Source organism: Rissa tridactyla, chromosome 20, assembly GCF_028500815.1.
Source record: "Rissa tridactyla isolate bRisTri1 chromosome 20, bRisTri1.patW.cur.20221130, whole genome shotgun sequence".
Taxonomy (NCBI): domain Eukaryota; kingdom Metazoa; phylum Chordata; class Aves; order Charadriiformes; family Laridae; genus Rissa; species Rissa tridactyla.
In genome coordinates this window covers 6,562,581-6,584,595 of record NC_071485.1, presented here as the reverse complement: position 1 = coordinate 6,584,595, position 22,015 = coordinate 6,562,581, and the positions used below count along the sequence as shown (strand labels likewise).

The following is a 22,015-nucleotide window of genomic DNA, read 5'->3' as shown; positions in this document are numbered from 1 at the left end:
AGAAATAAATGAATTATTTTTCTTTACCATATTTTGTAGCTGGCAGAAGTAAAATATTGTATGGAAAAAATCTATTTTCATAATCACTGTGTATAAAATATATTTGAACTTTCACTGAAGCACTATGTTTTGAATAATCACAGCATGTGGCATCATTCATTCACAGATGAATTTAAGGTACCTCTTTTGCTATGACAAAGCTGTATGAATAGCCCAAAGCGGCCTATTCAGAAATTGCAGGTTCCAGCCTAATTTAAATTGCATTAATAAAAGTGTGAAATGTAAAAGTGTCTTGGTTGTCTTAATTTAAAAATAATAATCTCAATCTTACCTGATTTCTATGGGAAGGGCAGCAAGTTAGAAAAAAAGAAAAAAATTAGCTTTTAACTTTGATAGCTCCTTGGATACAAACTTAAAAATATTGTTGCTGAAGTTGGTTTTGCCCAACTCAGTTGGACTTGTACGTAACCAGTGCTTTCTCAAACGGAATACTTACTGTAAACTAGGAATTGTCCACGCTTGAGTGCTTACTTTATGAGAAGACGGAGTTTTAGATGTCCCTACTTTTGCACTAAAGCTCACCTGCTCGCAGGAGGAGTAAGCATACCTCCTGTTGTGGGGATGGCTGCAGCGTTTCTCATACATTCAATTTGAGAACTTTCATGGGGTTTTTTGACCTGTCATTTATCCCCAACACTTCAGTTTTTCTTTGGCCCCACCCTTCATATTTGCTTAATAAAATAGTCGGAGTCAGAAGTTGTTAACCACAATTTACATAGGTGTGTGCACTATTTAAAACACTCTTTCTGCGTTGGAGATAACCATCACACAGCACAAGCAGCTAAACTGCCTTAAAAAGGACGTGGGAAAGCCCAGGGAGAAAGTGCTCATGATTTCAGTCTCAGACTGGCACAACAGTGGTAACACAAACACAGCACGTCTCTGTAAGTGCTGTAGGGCTCCTTGAGAACAAAAGTGGGGAAAAAATCTAGTTCTTTCTTCACTTTCTCACCTCCAGAACACTTCTTTGGGTTAGGAATGCTGTCTCAAAAGCCTGAGAGACCCAGTAAAGGTATCCCTTTCCAACACTTCTGATAAAAGAGAGGTCTTGATTCTTGGGATGGGCATCCACAAACCCAGGTTTTCCTAATAAGTCCTAGACTTCCACGTAGGTCCTTAACAGCAATGGCAGGCATTCAGGCTTCTGTCCCCGGAATAGAAAAACTAGTGCACTTGAAGGTCTGGGAGCTCTTCTGAAAAGTGTGTATAACAGTATTCCAGTGTCTGCAAACTAAAGAGAGGTCACACGATAAAACCCAGCTTCTGGTAGGTGAGCTCTGGAGCTGGAACAGAAACCTCTGCAGAAGCAGCTGCTGGAAGATGTTACAGGTTGGCTGTCATTAAGGGTTTGCCGTCATTAAGGGCATGATGCCGTCATCACGCCTGGCTTAAAATGGTGGGTTGATAAAAGGCGCAATTATTGGGCTAAGCAGGCCCCCTTCTCTCTCTAAATGTCATCCCTCAGGATGAGCAAAGTCGTCTATTTATCTTTAAGTAACTTTAATTTCTGCTAGGCTCATCAGGGAAGGAAGGCGTCTTAAACCACCGATAGAGGAAAATCTCACCTCTGAAGTGACGCGCCTACGCCCAGGTGACACTTCTCCCACTGAAACAAACTATTTTCACAGCTTGATCAGTTTCTCAGCCCAAGTTCAATGTTGGCCACTCTCGCCATGAGTAGGAGGAGCATTAGAGCAGGAAGGATTACTCTTTGCCAGAGTCACTAAATCCTCCTGAAATTATTTACTTATTAAACTACTTTCAATCCATTAATCTCAAAGAGGTCACGGGAGCAGGAAGAGAAGCTGTCTGAAGAACACTAAACATGATACCCTCAATTGCACGTAGAAGAGTGCACAGCAAGTGAAAATAGCTGCCGGGTGGATAAAAAAATAAAAGTTAAAAAATTATATTTCTGTAGTCAAAATTCCTGAATTTAACTCCTGCATGCAAATAGCTATCAGCTCCTTTATAAAACTGCAGCGCATAGACTCTCAAGAATGAAGAACACAGATACACAGACACATACATATATATACAAATCCAAAATAACAACAGTGTCTGGGAGTCTTATTTATGAGAGAGACTCCATCATGACAACAAAGCAAGTTTACAGTCTAATACACTTCTCCATTTGATCGGTTTAATACTACTTTGCATTTTATAGAGCAAAGAATATCAAGGCGCTTTAATTTAAACATTAAGGGCTTGGAAAGGAGCACACAAAACGCTCTCTGCGCTTGTGACGCACCTTCACGCCTGCCAGCCAGAGACGGAGCCTAAGCTGAATTCCTCATCCATTTCATTTCTCAACAAATTCAAACTCACCCCCAAAATTTTACTTAAAAATCAGAAGTCGCCAAAAGAAAAGATTGTGTATTTTCCACAGGGCAAGAGCAGTCAGCTGGGTTTGGATGTCGGATTTAAAACCTCTTAAAAGAAAGACTGTTACTTTTATGGGTCTTGGAGAAAACAGCTCAATTTAACAGCTTACACCAGGGGTGTTCCAATTATGTGCTTTACTTCCGCTGCATTACAGCAATTTTAAGAAGAAAATTGCAGCCTGTGAGATAGAATCAGATAAAGTCACCTGCTGTGAGAGCTTTGGTGGTGGGGTGGGTGTATATAAAGTGAGACGACGAGCGTACTTTGCAGGACATTTTCCAACGGAGAAGAGCTGGAGTTATTCTGCAAGCTCTCTCAGCAAGCAGGTAACGTGCTTGAACAACATACCACGGTCCCTTTTTACTTATTCAGTGCTTACAGATGCTTGAATTAGCAGAAACTTGCATTAGAAGAGGCTGCAAAGAGCACTTTTAAAGGAGCAGGGACATTAGAACAGAAAGCGGCTAAACTGAACACATCTGTCAAATATCAACAGGGACTTTCATGGAACCTTTGAGGTCCAGACATTCCTCAAACACTGAAAGGGTGTTCGAAAATCCTAATTTAGATCTTCATCCAAATTTTTCAGATGCTAAATCTCTTTATAATGAGCTACTCCACACTTTGAGAGGCTCAAAATCCAGCTGTGGCTCACACATAGGCTGCCGGGGTGCAGAAGATGAGGACTGGAGATCCAGAAACATAACATTTCCATAATTCTACAGGATAAAAAGGGAGCTGTAATGTCATTATGATCAGAAAGATGTTTTGTTCTCTCGCAGGATGGAGAAGTTCAGGAAGATCTTTGTCAGCGTCCTCCTGTTTGTCATGTCTGTGGAAATCTGCTCGGGTCAACACTGGTCTTACGCCTGCAGCCAGGAGGAAAAAGGAACGCCGAGAACCCGGTAGAATCATTTCAAGAGGTAGGTCAAGACTGTAAAACCAAGCCTCTTGGTTTAGCTGGGATCCCGTATCTGTAAAAGACGCAAGCAAAAAGGGGGTGACATGGGCCTTACTGTAAACATCTGTCTCTTCCCCTCCAAACACACGTGTGCACATTTTTTTAAAGCAGTAATTAGAAAGTAATTGGCATTAGTCTAAGATGAGATTTGACAGCCTTGCATAAAGAAGAGAGGAGCGCCTGGGCAGCCTGCTCTAGAGGAGAGACGGGCGTTTGAGTTCCAGGTTCAACCTGGTTTCACCCTCTCCCAAAATTCCAGCCAACGCTCCCACGGGCTGTTTCCTGACAACATTCCTTCGCTCCACCGAGGATGTGCCAGTGGGCAGCTGTCACGTGGTAACCGATTAGATGGTATGCAATTAAATGACAAAGCAGATGTGGAAGGTTCTTTCCACCAGTGGCTTTCCCATCCTTTCTCCCACTCCGTGTGCAGTCCGTCACAGCAGCCATTCCGGCACCCTGCGTTGGAGCGTGCTGTCACGCGAGCCCAGAACCTGGGAAGAGGTGAATTCAAGTCGTGCAGTGGAAGAGTTTCATCTTCACCCATAACTAGGGTAGAGTTGCTTTAGCAGAAAAGTCTCCGTTCACGACAGCTGTATCACTTCCCAATTCAGATTGCAAACGAAATGGAGAAGTCAGGGGAAGCGCAGAGGACTGAATGCCCAGGCTCGGAGCAGCACTCCAGGCTCGGTGAGCTGATGGAAGCCATGGTAAGTAATACGTTTTTTCTTTTATCGCTATGGGAAAATTAGGGGACTGGTCCAGGCTGAGAATGTCCATGAAGGGAAGAAGAAAAAGGTGGTGGAGGAGGAGGTGACACGTAAGTTTAGTTCACATGTGGCAATAGTGGCTCTGCCCTTATTGTCTGCATCACCCTCCATTCCTCAGGGTTACAGTCCTAGCACAGGGCTACGTTATTCTATGCTCCCGTTGTAGCAACGTCATTACTCACTAAATTAAAAAAAAAAAATAAAGTCAAGCACCATTCTACCTCAGTACAAATCTATGCAGCATTCACAGATGCTTAACTTCAAAGGCGCACTTTGCCAGCTGAAGGATCCAGCCATATGGAAGCTGCTGCTCCCAAGATCCCCAGACTGGGAAATGCATTTTCCATTAGATGCTCTAATGCAGTGACAGCAGAGACTTCGCACACACACTAACTGCCATAGAAAGAATACTCTCAAGCAAAAAATGTGCTCTTGAATTAATATAGCAACAACTTGATCAGGCCAGATGGTCACCACTTTGTGGGAAGTGTCTCTGCGCTGTCCTAGACGTTGAAACGCTCAATCTCTACTTCGTTTTGGAAGCCAAGACCAAAGTTTCCAGTATGCACGCTAGCCTTTCGCTGAGGAACCTGCCCTCAATCAAGGCTCCTGAACACAGTAACACAGACAGGTCAGAGTTTGACTTCCATTGGATTTTTGTACAGAAACTAACAAAACTACCTAAAAATATATCTATTTTTTAGGTCATCGTTAATCCCATTTGTACTGATCATAAAATGGAATCTTTGTCCATGACCGTGGCTTCCAGTAGCACTAACTTGCACAATGAAGATCCAGCAACAGTAACTTAATATGTTTCGACTCTTTTTTGTGTTTTACTGCAAGAGACTATGTTAGGCAGGAAAAGATACCAGAATACTTATCAGGATATTTGAAATGAGTCCTTGATACTTCTTGCTCACTGAGGGCAACTTCGCCTTTTTTTGCAGAGCTGAAGGCACCCCCCAAAATCAGATCCTTAGCTTTGCTCAAAAATTGCTGGTAATCTTGCACATAAATGTAAAAACCTCTAAGCCTCTGCATCAACCACCGAGTTTGCACGACTTACTCCTGTAGCATAGTCTGAACTATGTGGTCTTCTTACTTCTAGCTGCTTAATGACATTGAAAACAAATTAAACCTTTTCCAGATGCATCTTTTCCAATGTAACACATTCCTGGAGTTGCTACAGGAATATTATGCCATGAAAGGGGAGCTGTCTGGAAATGGTCCACCCCATGGAAAAACTTTTCAAGTTATCTTCATCGTTTCCTGGAGAAGCTGGTAGTGAGCACAAACAAAAACACACCTAGCTGAGACACATAAGGGGAAAAAATAACATATTCAGACAGCGCATCTATCCAAAACACCTCAGGCTTTCAGCTCTGAGGTAAGAACGTAAATAAATAGTCAAGTAGGAGACCAGAGCCAGCAGGATGTGACAGAGGAACGCGATTTCCATTCGAGCAGTACTAAGGTACACAGAGAACGGTGACAGGACAACTGTGCCCCTCCATAACGCCCCTGTAATGCTCTGGCAAGCACAGCGTTCTTGTCTCTGCTCTCTTGGCCAACTGCTTAAGCTCACAGAGACGTTCCACATACTGACGCTTTGTGCGAGTTCGTGCTTCTTGTCCTAAACTGCTGTCGAAGCGCAGGGTTCAACAGCTGCTGGGTTGCACTCCGAGCCCTGCTGCAGCGGTGGAGCCGTTAACAGATGTAAAGCTGGTCACGCACGTTGGGATGAAAAGGGCCATTCTAAGTGTCAGTTACATTATACCCCATGATCAGATCCACGGGCAGGTGGCAGAGAGATCGCCTCGGGTCAGATTTATGTCATTCTAATCCTCCTTCCAATGGAGGCCACAACATGAATATTTTAGCATCTGACCAGGCTTTAACATTCCATCATCAAAGTTATTTCTTCTCTTTAAAAGATGTCTATGATGTGTATTTACAGGAAAGTCTGATGGAAGGAGAAGCTAGACGCAAGAAGATTTAAACCCACAAAGCCAAATGGAACAATGGACCCAGAATAAAATTTCAAAGCGATGTTAAAATCAATTCCTCTTCAAATGGCCTTTGCTTAGATTGCATTATGTGAATAAATACTCTGAAGTTGCATTTAATAGTAGAAGATGACTGTTGTGTAGATCGCTAGCTTGTATGTAAAGGGGACTGAGCAGCACAGGGTCTGCTTTGTGTCCTGCAACGACAACTCGGACGCGACAGCATTTGTTTCGCACGTACAGACAATGCCGGGACAAAGGAACTGTCTGATCTCACTCTGGATTAAACACTAACACAACTTTGTTAAAAATCAATAATAAACTTACTGTTGCAATGTAATTCCACTCGCACTTCAGTAGTCCACCTACAAAACATTTTTCCATGCTCTTTTTTCACTCATTCACTCATAAAAACTACATTTATTTTAAAAAGGTATTTACAAACTTTACAGCAGTTAATACATTTTAAAAAACATGAAAATTTATACACCTTGCTTTACAGACTTAGTGAATCATGTGTCATTTACCCAGAGAGATGCAGAATCCCTCTCCAAAGCTTAGCTCCTACTCTTCCTTCAGAGCCAGTTTAAAAGCTGTATTTTTGCTGATTCAATTGCAGAGGACTAAAAGAAAAGAGAAAAAAAACAGGGAAGGTATTTGCAGTCTGCAGAGGTGGGTTTTCTAACTAAGCCGTCACATCCAGCATCTCAAAACACTCACAAAAACATGTTACACAACATCCATATTCTTCCAAATTCAAGACAAACATGTCCCAAGGTTTATCATGTCATTAAACCTTTGTAATACCAACAATGAAAAACTACATCAATTAATACCATGGGGTTGGGGCTGACTTTCAGAGCTGCTGAGGGACTTACACCTCTGTTTTAAAAAAAAAAAAAAAAAAAAAAAAACACCCACAAAAACTGCAGACCATGCATGTGAAAAACAGGTCCAAAGTACGCAGTCACACACGTCCAGAGATTTCAACGACAGCCTTAAATGAGAACAGTCAGAAAAATACAGCATATGCAGCTGCTTTGCACTTTTTGTTAAGCTCCTCTACTTCCGAATTCATGACTCTCTTTTGCATGCTACAGCGCCCACCAAACTCTCCTAAAGGTGCTTCAATGTTAACAGGAGCAGAATTAGCTGAACCTCATGTGCTTTTGAAAAGCCCATCTGCTGCCAGGCAATCAATGAAATCACATTATTTTTTTACTTTTTCTTTCTGATGTAGTCCTACAAAAAGCTCACCCCGGTCCACTAGATAATTTGGTCTGCAACAATAAGATAGAGAAGCTTTTAATTGAAAGGAAAAGAAAAATGAAAGAAGGTCGCAGTAACAGGTCAGGAATGTTTTCACTATGAAAAAGATTACAGTTAAATTACAGATGTCTTAAACTTATTTATTTCCATTTACAATTATAAAAATAAATAAGGAGAGAAAATGTGAGAGTCTGGGCCGTTATCACTACAAGTCTAACTCACTGTGGATCTGTGGAGCACACGCTGGGCTGCAGAGTGGGAAGGTTATTAGACGCAGGTTCTCAACAACCACTGCATATACGTTACGGGAGCTTCTGCCACTGCAGATCAGAGAGCTGCTCTCACTGGAATCGGTGTCCTTTCCTAAGCCAATAATCCACTGAAATGGAAAGCTGTCTGTTTCTCTCTTCCCCTGATGTGGATTAGAGCCTGTAACATTTTTAAAGGAATTTATCACAGCATGACAAATTTTAATTAAAAGCTCCAGAAAACAAGTGTTGAGCATATTTCTCCAAAGAAAAAAATAAATCCTCTAAAGTCTTGAAATTTAACACTGGCTTTGAACAGCATGGCTATGAAATGGGATTAGATTTTGGCTTCTCTGCAGAGTGGATATTTCACTTTGAGATTTTGTTTTATTCAAAACTATGCATTGGGTAGAAAGGCTGCTCTTTGCTTTCATTTCTGGTATGCAGAGATGACATCATTATGGACCGTTCTCCTGCTCCCGTTTACAAGACATCAGACGACGTTCCCAAAAGCATCTAATTAACATGGAAAGATGATTCTCATTTTGAAAACTAAGCAGTGAGATCTTAAATTGTCTCTGAAAATGAAATCTCAGAACTTAAGTCAGGTAGGTCCTGTAGCAAAGAGCAGAACACTTGGAAAAAAAAATAAATCAGGGGTCTGGTGGGATTTCTCATAAGTGTGGGCACTTAATTCCACTTAATTAAAATCAGTCAGGCCCCATGCTTATTGACACACTTAAACGCCCAATTGCCTTTAAAAATGTGACATGTAGAAGACAGTGGTTTTTTCTAAAACTGGCATGAAGCCCTAAATCACGCACAGGACAGAAATTCCATCTTGTACGTCTAGGCAAACTATGCTGCCTTACAGCCGCCACGAACAGAACCCTCCCCACACCAGTCAGTAACACATTTAAGAAAACTGAATGCTGAATGCACAAGGTACATCTACGAGTTAAAGTTATTAAAGCAGATCAAAATGGTCGGGAAATAAGACTCAAAAGTCACTTGGAACCAAACCTGATAGCTAGTTTGTTTACCCACGACAGACAAAGCTTTAGCTGGGATTCCTACACAGCCGCCTCCGTTTCTGCTGACCTACCAAAGGAGTTAAAGGCCAACCTGCTCTGAAAAGGAAATGCACCCAAGAATGAGGCAGATGCAGAATGGGGAAAGGCACTGAATTAACAATAGGTGGTATTAATACGTACTTTTCTACAATTCAGACCACATCCTGCCGTTCTGCCAAAAGCAAAATTCTCACCGAAAACAAAAGTTCTTGTTCAAGTGAAGAGTTTCAGAGGGTCCTTTAGTTTGCATGTGCAGCAGAAGGAAGACAGGAGAAGAGGAAGAAGCGGACAAAAAAAAAAATGAGACACAAGAAAACCCTGTGGTTTTCAAGTCAAGCAGCGTTTATGTCCAAGAACATAATGTGCAGCTGACAAGTCCTACAATGCACCAGAGAGAGGGGGTGAACCACGGTCAAGTTGTCCGGAAAGGTTTCAAAGATTTCCCCCGAGAAGGGAAGAGCCCAGGAGAGAGCTGTATGTGCACCGTAGCACAACGTGACCGCGGATGTATGTGATGTGACTACAGTGCAACTTCCAAAATGTCTCCAACCCGGTTTGTGATGTGAATGCGATACGACCCTTTGATGAAAGCAAATCTGTTGTAGAGAGCCCCGCAGGCAGCAACGCAGACGCAGCTTCTGCAGGTTTCTTTAACTGGAGTCACACTGAAGCCAAAGGAACACATAAGACGAAAAGAAAGGACTACTTTAGTCCGAACAAAACACCTAGGGTTTCACTGGCTTGGTTTTTCCCTGGAAAAGGCTTTGCTGAGAAAAGCTTTCATTAGGTTTAACGAACTTCAATTTTTCACTAAGGTGATGAAACCCATTTAAGTCACGTGAGCAGAATAACAGTGCAGTGGTCTACAAAACCCCAGTGCAACAGTATTTGTATTTACTACTGTAAGCAGCATCCTCAGCAGGGGTTTCAGTGCATCTCCAACTTCTACCAGATAATCAGAAGCTAAATGATAGCTACCGTTAACAAGCACAATCATCTCCTGGAAGAGCGAGCCCATGGCAGAATCTTCATCAATACCACTGATGAATAAACAGGCCACAGACTGTAACCAAACAGCCAAAATTTTGTATAGGTTCAGAAATAAACTTGGACACAAATTCCTCAGCTCGTCCCTCTTCATGATGAGTTTTAAAAAATGCTGAACTTTCCAAAAAGTTTGAATATGAACTTCACAAGCAAACTCCTGTGTTTCCTGCCTTCCATAGTGAGAGGGAACAACAATGACGAGTGATTTTTTTTTTTTCCTCCTTCCCTGGAAAACACCAGTGAAAAACAACAGCCACGTCAGAGCGATGTTTATAAATAGGCCAGGCAGAATAGCACGGCAAAATATTCTGCCTGAATGTGACAAGAGAATAACTTACAAATCAAGAAAATCCTAAACTCCACTGGCTTTTCAGCTGCTGGGAATGTGGCACCAACAGCTGCAACTCTGGGGGATGTATAAAGAAAGTTTAAATTACGTAGCTTGGAAAGACAACAGTGAAGTTCTTCACCATTTTGAAACAGGCAGTTTAGGAAAGTCCTGCTCCACACAGCAAAAAAAGAGCTGCTGTAACTATCTTTGGAGTCATCTAGATCCCCTAAGAGTAGCACAGAGTAGAAATAGACTTTGCAAGAGAATTTTAAACTGAATTGTCTTCTGCTTAAGTGCTGCAGGAACTGCCCGTAAACCTGCTGCAGAAGAGCAAGCCCCAGCCAGGGGGGCAGCTCGGAAAGGTGCAAAATGCATCTGCCAACATTAGGAGTATTAATCACAAATGGTGATGTCCCGTTTTTTGCCAGCAAGCTTCCAGTGGCAGCTCAGGCACAGAGGAGTGCTGTGTCTAAGACCCATCTGGTCCATAAATAACAATAATATTTATGTTGAATTTTTGGTCACTATGCAACTGGGAGCACAGGCTATTCTAACAGCGGGCAACAGCCCTTCTCTGCATGGATCACGTGAATTTGAAAACATTAAAACCTAAGATCATGTCATTTTTTCTCTATACAAACAGAAAGACTGATGCTGACATCCGGACAAAGCAGGGAACAAATAACTAAAAGAAGAATTTAAACAGATTTTCCTATCCTCCAAGGAGAGAAAAGCTGCAGAGCTGGAGTAATCCAAGCAACAGGAAAGTAGGTGGTTAATTGTCAAGTTTTTCACATGCACCTCGGATCTAAATGGCTCCTTAAAGCCTAGTGGCTGTTAAAAACCTAAGGCTGGAAAACAAAGTGCAAGTACCACCACAAAGGGGTGCAGGGGAAAAAAAAAAAAAAAAAAAAGAGGATTAGAATTATTTATATTTGTGTGAATTTGCCCAGCAAAGTAAAGGTTACAGTAACTACCAGAGTTTGTTTCTGAGGTCAGGGTGTATAACTAGTTTTGCACACTCCATCCTCTCCATGTTGCTGGTACCAGTCCAGCGCTGGTATCGACGCAGCTTCTATTCTTCTCACACAGTCAGAGGAGAGAAGCAGCTTCTTACACCCTATTAAAAAGGACAACGACGAAATACTGCACCAAGCCCCAGATGCAAGTACAAACCAAGTAGGTAACACAATTCAGGGAGGAATATCAACTCCTCCTTAGCGTTAAAACCAGAATCAACAGCGAAATTACGACAAAGTACTGCGGAACCTAAGCTCTCCATTGGGAGCGAGCAACCGCCACCACTCGAGCAGAGACGGTGTAAGGCAGAACGTCTGCACTGCATCTTAAATACCTATGATGACTAGCAGAAAGTAAGAGACTTCTTATTCTGCTAACTATGCTCAGGTCTCTGCCTGCAATCAAGAATCTTAGGAGACTGCACATCATACACCGGCACCTGACATCTCAGGAGCCGACACTTCACGACTTCGGAACGGCTGCGACTTGTTTCACTCCACGCAAACCAGGGCTTGGCTACACTCCAGGGGCAGGAGGAGGGATCCGTGTGCGAGTACAGCTGGAAAGCTGAAATGAACTTGGGTGAAAACGCTGTAGGACTCTCCTCATACTGGTGTGGCTTACCTTGGTTCAAACACTGCTTCAAATCACTACTGTGACAGATTTACACTAGGAATGAGCTGCTGAAATTGCATCAGTGAAAAAACTCGGGACAGACAAGACTAAGACAGACAAGAATTCCAGTCAGGCGACTTCTCCTGCTCCGTGATTAGTGTCTCGTACTGGAAAGGTAAACCAGAGGTTGGGAATACAGTCTCAATAACAGTTCCTTTTGGTATTTCCCAAAGAAAACTCCAAGGGGAGGGAATGGAATGGCAGGTGAAATCACTAGTCCTTAGGGTCAGAGAGCCCCAGCATGTCAGTAAAAAGAAAGCAGCTGTTTCACTCTAGGCGCTCGCCGTTACACCAGCAAGATGTGATCCTCACTGCAATCCTTGCTCTGAAGAGGCAACGCTGGATTTTCTGGTTTTTGGGGGTGGAGGGGGAGGTTTGGCTTCACGTCTGCTGGGTAGTGGTGGAGCAACCTGAGAAGATAAAACGAAAACACACAGAAAAATGAACCATTACTGGCAAGTTAATACATTTTGTTTTACCAAGCAAGAAATCCAAAAGGTCCTGTACTACTTCGTGTATCTTTCAGGACCAAATCTTTGAATTCAGATGCTCAATATCCTCTCAGCATTACATGCAACCAATGACAGGGGCAAACGAGGACACATCCCCAGGAGATAACAAAAGCAGATCGATTTCAGTTGCTAGAATATGCTTTAGTTGCTTCCAACCTGCAGCCTGACTTCGAGCCAGAGCCATTTGTCCCTCTGTCCCACCTTTTGTTTATCAGGAAAATGGCAATAAACCCATTTCTCTCAAGGTTTCAAAATTCAACTATTTTTATCTTGCTGGCTTGATGAGTTGCACCGAGTAGGGGCCAAAAGGACGTAAAACGCTTCCAAATCAGAATGGTACAACGAACTCCAAGTTCTTGCAGAGAACTGCAGTAGTGGGCTCTCTCACGTTGGCTCTCTGCTTGTTTTAAGGGGCATCTGTAAATGAATGAGATGCGAAAGGCCAGGCGAACAAGAAGCTCGTGTGGGTCACCACTTCCTTGGCCAAAACTGTCCAGATTTCAGGATTATTTTAACTGAAGGAGAACAGAGTCAACTTTACAACAAACAACAACATAACAAAACCCTTCAGAAAATACTTTCACAATCTCTCTTTACAGCCCTTTGAATCCTTTTCATTTGGCTGCAAGCCAAGGTCAATGTTGCAAGCCACAACATGTTAGTAATTAGTTTTCTTACAAGACTCCAGGGAAGGAGGCTCTTTTATTAATCCTCTTCAACCAGTGACTCCCCACAGCATACCTAGAGCTGGCATATTTCCGCCTTTCACCCCCCCGCCCCCAGAAGCTACACTGCCCCTTTTCAGAAGGGCAGTCGGCCCTGACCAAATGAAGGGCAAAGTAGAAAACCTCTTTATTTACCCAAGCTTCAAGGCTTTATGCCAGTGTCACCTCTCTCTAACAGAACGAAGTGATCAGCTGTTGTGTTGTCTTCCTGTGCTGTCAGAGGTAAGTTAAGTGCGATCATTCTTTAAATTCTTTTTGGTCAAATTCCAGTTCATCTCACTAAGGTACTCATAAATCCTCTTTGCAAATTGGACTGGGGAAGACATCCACCCCTTCCACCGTTACAAAAGGATGCTTTCTGTTGCTGTGCGCTGGTAAGCAATTCCAGCCTCATGTCAGAAGCACCTACATTTCAGAGGCAGCTGAAACGATTCTGACGTAATGACCAGGGTACCTGCATGTTAAATATCTGCAAGCCATTTGGAATCCCACAGCATAAGAGAAAGATTAGGGACACAGCATTAAAAAAAAGTGTAAATCTGACGTTCCTAGAAGGAAACAAACATCATGAAGTTGAGAAAAAAGCTGTGGCTAAATGGTGATATAATACAGGCTGTTTTAAGTGACTAATGATTCATACCTTGAAAAATTAGATTCTTCTGAGCTGAGCACTCAAAAGGAGACATTCATCATTCCTAAAAATGTGCGATTATTTTTTTTCCCCCTTCTCTTTCAGGACCAGATTACTGTGCTATTTCATGTTGATCATGTTTTTGAAACTTTTCAATCATTGCACTTGTTTGTTTTCAATATAGCTTCCCACCCCCACATACAGTTTGCCTAACCAAGGACAACACAACTCCCACTTGGGAAAAAAAAAATAAAATGGGACTGCATTTGATAGCCTTCTCTTGAAGCAAAAAACTTTTTACTCTTTTGTGGTTTCAGGGAGTGTACCAGTAAAATGATTAGACAAGTTTTGAGTAGCACCACCCTTGAAGCAGCTTGGAAAATTCCACTGGTGTCTTTTTCTCAAAAGCTGTTCTCCAAAAAAATGTCAGCTCTCATTTCCTTACCTCCACAGAATTCCTCGGGTTGCTATTCTCATAGGGTTTGCTTTTGGGCGGAGGTGGAGGTGGGGTACTCTGTAAGCTGGCGGTTGCCAATCCATCAGCTTGCAATGAGGGAAAACCTAGAAGCAACAACAATAATAAGAAAAGACATTAAAGTAGGCGGAACAGGAATGGGAAATGGGATTGACCATGTAGAATTTTAAGGGAGAATCATTTAATATCTTGTGCTTTCAATCTGCTAACAGCTCACTGCTTTAGCAGCTAAATAGGAATGGATATGTCAAAGCAGAGTCACAGCTGTTACCTCCCTTAAGTTCAAAATGCCCAGAAGAGTTTTATCTTCATCACATGAATCTAAGCTTATGTGAAAAATGCACGCCTGAGAGAATGCAAAATTGAATCCATTATCACATCTGCCATGTTCCATGGGGTTTCCTTTCAGCCTGAGCCTCAACCTGAGAATTCACTTTGATTTTAACTCCAGTTGATGGAGTAGATAAGTACCCAAACTTCAGAAGAATTCCTGGGAAGCTGTCCTGCTACTAATGGCCATTAAACCCACTTGCTCAGTAGAAGAGTGAGGTTTCACGTTGCTTTCACAGATCTCTCTTCATATAGCATTCCTGTGTTTATATATGGTGTTCCTATAGGGTTTCTGGCTGTCTCCTCACCCTGTCCCCCACCCACCCTGATAGGTATTTTTTGGTTTTAATCCTCTCACAGAGTTTTATGCTAGTTTAGTTCATTATCTACACTGGATTCTGAATTTATATCAACGTAAGATGAAGGACAGTCAGGTCCTACATATGAACTTCTGTTCCTTTATTAAAAGAGTGGCAGAGTGAGAAATGTAACGGCAAGGAAGGAGGTTGTCAGTGGTGACACAACAGTTGTATTTTTACCTTAGCCATATTTATATATTGCTTCAAAATTAACTACAGAGCTTACTGGATATGCACTTTGCTAATTCTTCAAGATAAACTTTTCTTTCAGGTGTTACATTTATTAGCTGAGTTTCCAAGCTGCAGAGCAACTTCTCCTAAAACTTTTTGCCATGTGATAGGAGTTGTTGTTCATTAATTAACAAAGCCTTCAGGGCTTGCCCAGATAATTTTGTCATAGACCTGATCAAAAATACCATGCTGGATTGATGCAGTGCCACGCAGTGAACTCACAGAAGATATTCCTCTATATGTGCTATAGCATTCTGACTTGACGCATTTACAAGCATCTACGGTGACTGGATGTGATGTTCACCTTGAGGTTTAACGTACCTCTTCACAACACAGGAGAAAACAAGAAACTGAAAAAGATAAAACTGCTTCTCTGGCATTAATCTGATATACTAATTTTAACCAGTGATATATATGTGAGTCACAAGTATGGTCGTAGAGCCTTTTGTAACATGGCCAAATTCTGTTACCTGACAAAAACATCTACAAACATTAACAGCCCAGAGTCACTTTCTGTGAACTACTTGAGAGCAGCTCCTCCCTCCCTCCCTCCCCAGTGAGGTTACCTCAGCAAATATAAAGTAATTCCTACTGCTGCAGATACTGCCCCGAAGGATGTGGCGATTGCTCTATAAACAGAACTTACTTTGGGTTCTTGGGGTTTTGGGAGTGATGGGTGGTGGGCTGCGAGGCGTTGATGGCTGGAGCGAAGAACCCTGAAGCAAAGTCAGTCTGTTGTCTCCTAATTGAAGACTCTTTGGCCTTTGTGCTTTTCCTGACATACCCTGGTTGAAACAAAGAGTAAAGAAAACTGTCAGAAGCCAGGAAGGTTGCTGCACACGTATCAGATAATCAGACCTGTCACAAAGGCATCGACGTGCTCCAGAAAGGCTACGCGTAAGAGAGAAAGGTGCATTCAGGTGAAACGTAAGAGTGAAAGCACTGCACTGGCTCAGCCATGTCAAAAGGCACACGCTGACACATGCAGTTTGCTGTGGAACCTTACTAACTGGCTAGCAATAGTAAACTGGTTTTAATGACCGTAGTGTATTAACTAAAAAGGGAAGACGTCAAGCTAAAAAATTGCTGTGATTTGACTAGCAGTTCTGTGAACAAGTTTTGGGAAAAAGTCTTTACAAGAATTAAAAAAAAAAAAGATTAAGTTCTGGATGCAAGTCAGAACTGCCAGTATCATCCAGCTCCTTAGGGCTGCGAAAAAAAGTCTATTTTGGGCTTTACAGAGCAAATCCCTTGCATGTGGGACTTGGGAGTTGTTCCAGTTCCTTCCAGCGTCACATGTGTCCTCTGTGCTCTTCACTGAAATGGTGAGACCATCAGACCATGGTCCCAAGAGTCTATGAGTATTACAGTCCTTTTAAATACTAGTTTACTGCTGTACAGAGCAGTCTGTCACTTACTTTTAGAGATCAATTCTCCATCATTGAGCAGTTTGGTATTTCTCACTGCGCAGAAGGGACCACACATTGGTGTACAGTGAATATAAAACTCAAAGATGAAAGCTGCTGGCCATACAGCAAGCCCTGGGTCCCCTCTGGTTTTCCAGCTCCCGAGCAGCTTCGTCAAGAGCCACAGAAAATCAGTCTGTCCAATTCTCGTGCTCCACTGTGCAGCTTTGGAACAGACCAGCTATAAAAAACAGCTTTCTGTACTTCGCAATGTTCTTAAGCACGAATATAACCCTTAACTGCTCGTTCACTTCAGTAAGCTGATCACACATTAATTTGCCCTCAGAGATATGGGGGGAGAGGGGAGGGTGGGTGTTCTGTTTCGCATCCTCAGCTATCTGCAATGCAAAGTCTGGGACAGACATGCCTCGCTGTCCTAGCGAACTGTCGGTATAAGCGGGCTTTCTCCCAGGCCTTTTCCCTCTAGTTTTATTTAATAAAGCGATCAGCAGCTGACATCGCAGTTTGTGGGTTAAACCCATTGAATTCTTCCAGAGACAGAAGGCCAGGCCCCCTGAACCACTAATATTTACAACCCCAGATTTTCCTCGAGTGGAAAGCCTGTCAATACCAACGACATGATTTAGAACCGCGGTTCCCCTTTTTATAAATATTCTGCAGACTCCGAGTACTGGCAGCATCACTCAGATTTGATGAGAATTCCTGAATATATATAGCAGCATAACCTGTTCCTGCCAGGCTCAGTTGAGATCTTGGGAGGGAAAGGGAAATAGAAGAACTCATGTTTTCTCATTATTTAGGCAGCCTGTGTTAAGTCAAATTAGCATGACTGAGCCACCAGCTTAAATACTCAGATGCTTAAATTCTTACATACTCTTCTGATAATGTAACGTACCCTTAGCATAAATCAGGATAATACTCCAAGGTCATACGACTCTACTTTTGGGCTGAAACTTATTCGTTTGCGTTAGATGATCATTGTGAATCCCACTGTCAACCTGAATGCCTAACAGTCTCCCACATATTCCTCGTTACAACACTCCCGTGGGGGTATAGATTCTCTTTTATTCCTCTTTCAAAAATAATTTGCTCAAGGAGTAAACACTCCTGCCCTCACACAGGAGGTCTGGAGCAGAGTACAGACTGGAAGAACCAGTTTTTCCAACTCCCAAGCTGGTGACCTAACTACCAAGACCATCTTTTCAACTCCCCGATCTATCAAACTGATCTTCACCTTGCAGGACGTTTGATTTGTGCAGTGATGCTGACTGATAGCAGCTGAACATCTGGCTTGCCAGCTGGATTTCTGAGTGGGCTAGCAGCATCTGCTTGCTCCAACAAAACCAGAACAATTCTACGCTGTCCTGAGTGCACCCCGCAGTCCCCCACTCCTGCAAGAAAGGAGGGCACCAAGCACCTAGATGAAACATCAGTGCCTGCTGCTTCCAGTTTGTACCTTAAGCCAAGCTGCAGTTCCGTCTGTGACACAAGTTTTCCAAATAAAAAAGAATTACTCAGATGACCAAGGACTTTGGTATTTGAACCCCTCCCGCTATTTAATGAAGTTCCCCATCACAAGCATGGCTGAAAGCAACGGAAACACTAAAATCTCCTGCTGTGGATTTTATTATTGCTTTTTTTTTTTTTTTTTTTTTTTTTTTTTACCATTTTGGAAGTCAGTTCCGTTTCTGGCTCCTTCTCTACAATAACCTGAGACTTGCTAATACTCCACTCCTTCCGCTTCAGTTTGCTAATCCGGTTATCACCATCATCTTTCATGGGCAGTTCCTCAGCTCTGGAAGCTGTTGATGTTCTTCTCTCCAAGAGAGGCTCCAGAATAGATCTGTGGCCCACACCGAAAGAGTGAAAAAACACAAAACATTAGTCCATCAGACATTTAAAGCACTGCCTGGTAAAAAGCTCTGCTCTCTTAGTTTGCATAAGAGATTAATGTGAAAAACTGAGTTATGACCGTGGATTTTTCAGTAAGATTTCTGCTCCTAAGTTACCCTAGCAATTTTGAGTATAATGCCTTACAAACCAAATAAAGTGTCATCTACTTGGGAAGGAGCCAGACCTGCATGTGATGCTGAACCCTGCCACTGAGTCTGCTCTGTGACCTTGAGCAAGTCACCTAGACTCCCTGGTCATCACAGATGCAAACTAGACCTACGGAGAAGTAACAACAGGAATGTTTCCATGCGTAGCAGCTCCTTTTAATGCCATGCATGCAGCTGCAAACAGGCAGGTGGAACAAGTACCATATGACTATGCACCTCTTTGCAGGCCACAAACTAAATTACCTTGTAGTATGTTATACCTCTGTTTTTCAGCATTCCCGGGAAACAGAAATAGTGTGCATCTGAAATACACTGCCTCCATCCCTCTTCAGTATCATGTAGATAACCAGGACTCCAGGAACAGAATTGTGGGTTTAGTTCCCAGAATTATCCCTACCTGTGCTTCAAACTCCCTGTCTGTAAAGTAGAATAACAGCATTGGCCTCCATTTAAAGCTTAAAACGCACAGGTATTACTATTGTGTACGGAATAAATCTTCATTTTAAGAGTAACTAATTCCAGCAAAGGCACACCCCCACTCTTGTAAATCCCACGTAAAAGCTGATTACTAACCCGTCTGAGCCTGGTCTGGAGGAAGTGCTATCAGACGATGTGGAAGACGTAGAGACCACAGAAGACGCCACAGATGTGACAGAGAGCCGCCTCAGCGTGGAAGACATGATATAGGGCAACACGACAGAGCCTGACCTGCTCTGTTTCCTCTCGGTGAGGGAAGGAGGCTGCAGACAGATGCGATCGTGATAAATCACGTAACACTAACCCACTCACAAGTGGGAAAGGGAAAAGTTGTGTTTCTTTAAGGCGAAACACAGAACAGCCAGGTACGCTTACCAAAGTTATTACACCGTACTGCTTCTCCACCTTCTTCTTCAGCTCCTTGAAGCAGGCTGTCAGTCTGTCATGTAGAGGCTTCAGCTGTTCCGTCAGCTTCTCACCATGGATCCTGATCCCTTCTGCCAACAACGGCATCTGAAAGGAGGAACAAAATTAAGCTATGAAAGGACAAATCAGCTCTCCTGTTCCAGGAAAGGATATTCTAGGCATGTTACATATCTCAAATACAATCAAAGGACTTAAAGCAATATGTTTTAAGCTTACAGAGGCAAAAAAAGCAATCATACAGTACAGAAGCTCAGCTACTAACTTGTAACACTGTAGTAACTTGATGTTTGAAGAACTCCATGTGTTCATGAAACATGAACACTTCCCCAACCTATACCTATGGTTCCCTACTCAGATTCTATATTCTCCTTTGGAAATCGCAGAACGTTAAATTTTGGAGCATCACTTCTCAGCCCCCAAAACTGTACAGTTGTGAGGTAGCTTTAACCGGGCTCTCTTGTGTGGAAATACGTAAAAACTGGTCTGCAGGGATGTATTGTGCATTACCAAAGAAACAGAGCAATTTTTCAGTGCTGTGCAGGTCAAAATAGACAACTTTCAACGGTCAGACTGACAAAACATTAGGTCTGATGTTTTCATGAAAGGTAACAGATATTTTGTTACACTCATGCGGGAAAAATCTATGCCACGTTGGCAAATACTCCAGAATGCCATTTCAGAGCAACATGAGGTACATGGAACAGTCTAGGCCACAATTTTAGTATAGGACAGTTTCCTCCAAAAAAACCCAAACCAAACAACTGTACACACATCCAGATGGTTCTTACAGTATTTATCTGCATTATCTCTCCAAAACAATGATGCTGGAAAACCCATCTGCACTCACACATGGTGCTCCCCAGTCTTTCCCAATATGATACCTGTAGAGCAATTTGCTGCTTAAGCATCTCAATTTTATCTTGATCTTCAGGATGTTCTTGAAGATATTTCTCTGTGAAAAAAGCCTGAAAGCAAAGAGAAAAGATGACATAGACACTACGTTGCTTTCACAGCTGAGTGAAAGATCCCTGTGCTTTAAAAGCAATTAGTTGGCATTGTTCCTCAAAGCAAAGTTTGTTTTTAATATCTCCCTGACACAAAGCTGAGGGACAAAGAACCATTTGTTGAGAACTGGGAAAAGAGACTTTTTAATAAAATAACAACTCAAATTTTACTATTTTTTCAGTGAACACTGATCCATAAAGAAAAAGTTACTTCATTGGAAGAGTTTTCTTCAATTCCAAATCCCTTCTCATCAACCAGTATTGATGGGAATAACCAAGGTCACACCACTTGTCGCTCAAGCGCGAGCAGCAGATCCAGCTTCTGAGTTCTCGCTTCAAAAAATCTCTTTCATTTTTAGCATTCAGTGCCCCGCAGCACACAGTGACACACAAACCTCATCTGCAGAAAGGTGAACAGGGCATCACCTGCCCGCAATTTCCTTAAGTTCTATGATTTAGGCCCTTATTTCAACATTTTCACTTGGGGCTTGTTAGGAAGACTCAGCCGAAATAAAGACTGCGTTGAGAGTTTGACTCACAGTTTGATTCAACAAAGCACCTTTAGTCTACACTTCTTCTGTGTTTACCTTTAATCCACAGAATCTGGTATCGGTTTAAAGTTGGACAAGCACAAGTACACTTTTCCTGGACTAAAGCCTTAAAATTGTGCCAGTTACATCGGATTGCATTGAAATGTATCACAATTCCCGGGCAGAAGAATTTCATTTTTCTTTTTCCTAGATAAAATCCCTAATAATTTTTCATTTGGTTTTAAAACGCGGCTCTGATCCGTTTCAGCCTCTGCATGCATTTCTTAGTTCTGCATTCCATTAACTGGACTGTATGTACAAGTGTTTATAGGCCTGGTGCTATGACTCTGGAAAAGGCTGATGTCAAGAAGAGGTTAGCCTGCGAAAGGACTGCCGGATAGGTCCCAGCGGATTCGTCTTGAAAGTGTTTAATTATTGCAAGAAGAAAGTGCATGTTAAAAACGCAGACTTTGGCTTTTGGCTACAATGAAACAATTAAAACTCAAGATTTCAGCCGCCCACAAAAGCCAAATGTTCTGTACTGTTCTTCAGTTTGAAATAGGAAAATATGAACCAGAAATGAGTATTTCCAGATGTGGTTACAGATACTTTGTGTTTCCTAGTTTTAACTGTTTTCCCACTTTTGTAATTCTAAACTTTATGTCAACCTTAATTCATAAAATGGGAGGATTTAGGGCCAAATTCAGCCCTGCAAAGTATGCAACTCTTCTGGAATCAGCAGAGTTAGACCCCAGATAAATCAGACCCTCTCCCATTTAACTTTTGCACTTCATTTCATGTGACTAGAACACATCTGAAAAGAATTAAGTATGTTTTAACACCATCCATTCAGTTCATGGAAATAAGTAATATATTTTGTGCCGGGAATATTATCATTAGATACTGGGAATAAACAGCTTAAGTTAAACATCACAAAAAAGGAAGAACATACACTGTTCAACTGAAGTCAACTGAATAAA

The 22,015-nt window shown here is 42.2% G+C and overlaps 2 protein-coding genes across 5 annotated transcripts in view; one reads left to right on the top strand and one right to left on the bottom strand.

Moving 5' to 3' along the window:
- Positions 1-2,616: 2,616 nt before the first annotated feature.
- Positions 2,617-22,015, bottom strand: part of DOCK5 (dedicator of cytokinesis 5) — a 113,279-nt gene continuing 93,880 nt past the window's right edge. For 3 of the 4 annotated variants that reach the window (XM_054180746.1, XM_054180744.1, XM_054180747.1), the window contains 7 exons: positions 20,383-20,466; positions 19,451-19,588; positions 19,172-19,338; positions 18,204-18,381; positions 15,758-15,896; positions 14,162-14,277; positions 6,412-12,258 (listed from right to left, as the gene is read on the bottom strand). In XM_054180746.1, coding sequence (XP_054036721.1) covers positions 12,157-12,258; positions 14,162-14,277; positions 15,758-15,896; positions 18,204-18,381; positions 19,172-19,338; positions 19,451-19,588; positions 20,383-20,466 — 924 coding nt within the window. In that variant the 3' untranslated portion in view covers positions 6,412-12,156. Of the gene's footprint in view, positions 3,420-6,411; positions 12,259-14,161; positions 14,278-15,757; positions 15,897-18,203; positions 18,382-19,171; positions 19,339-19,450; positions 19,589-20,382; positions 20,467-22,015 lie in introns of those variants that run through there. The other variant, XR_008463195.1, reaches the window with a different exon arrangement.
- Positions 3,229-6,443, top strand: GNRH1 (gonadotropin releasing hormone 1). Its single transcript, XM_054180748.1, is given in 4 exon segments — positions 3,229-3,310; positions 3,313-3,368; positions 4,021-4,116; positions 6,137-6,443. Coding segments are annotated over 4 exon segments (276 nt in total). The 3' UTR covers positions 6,179-6,443.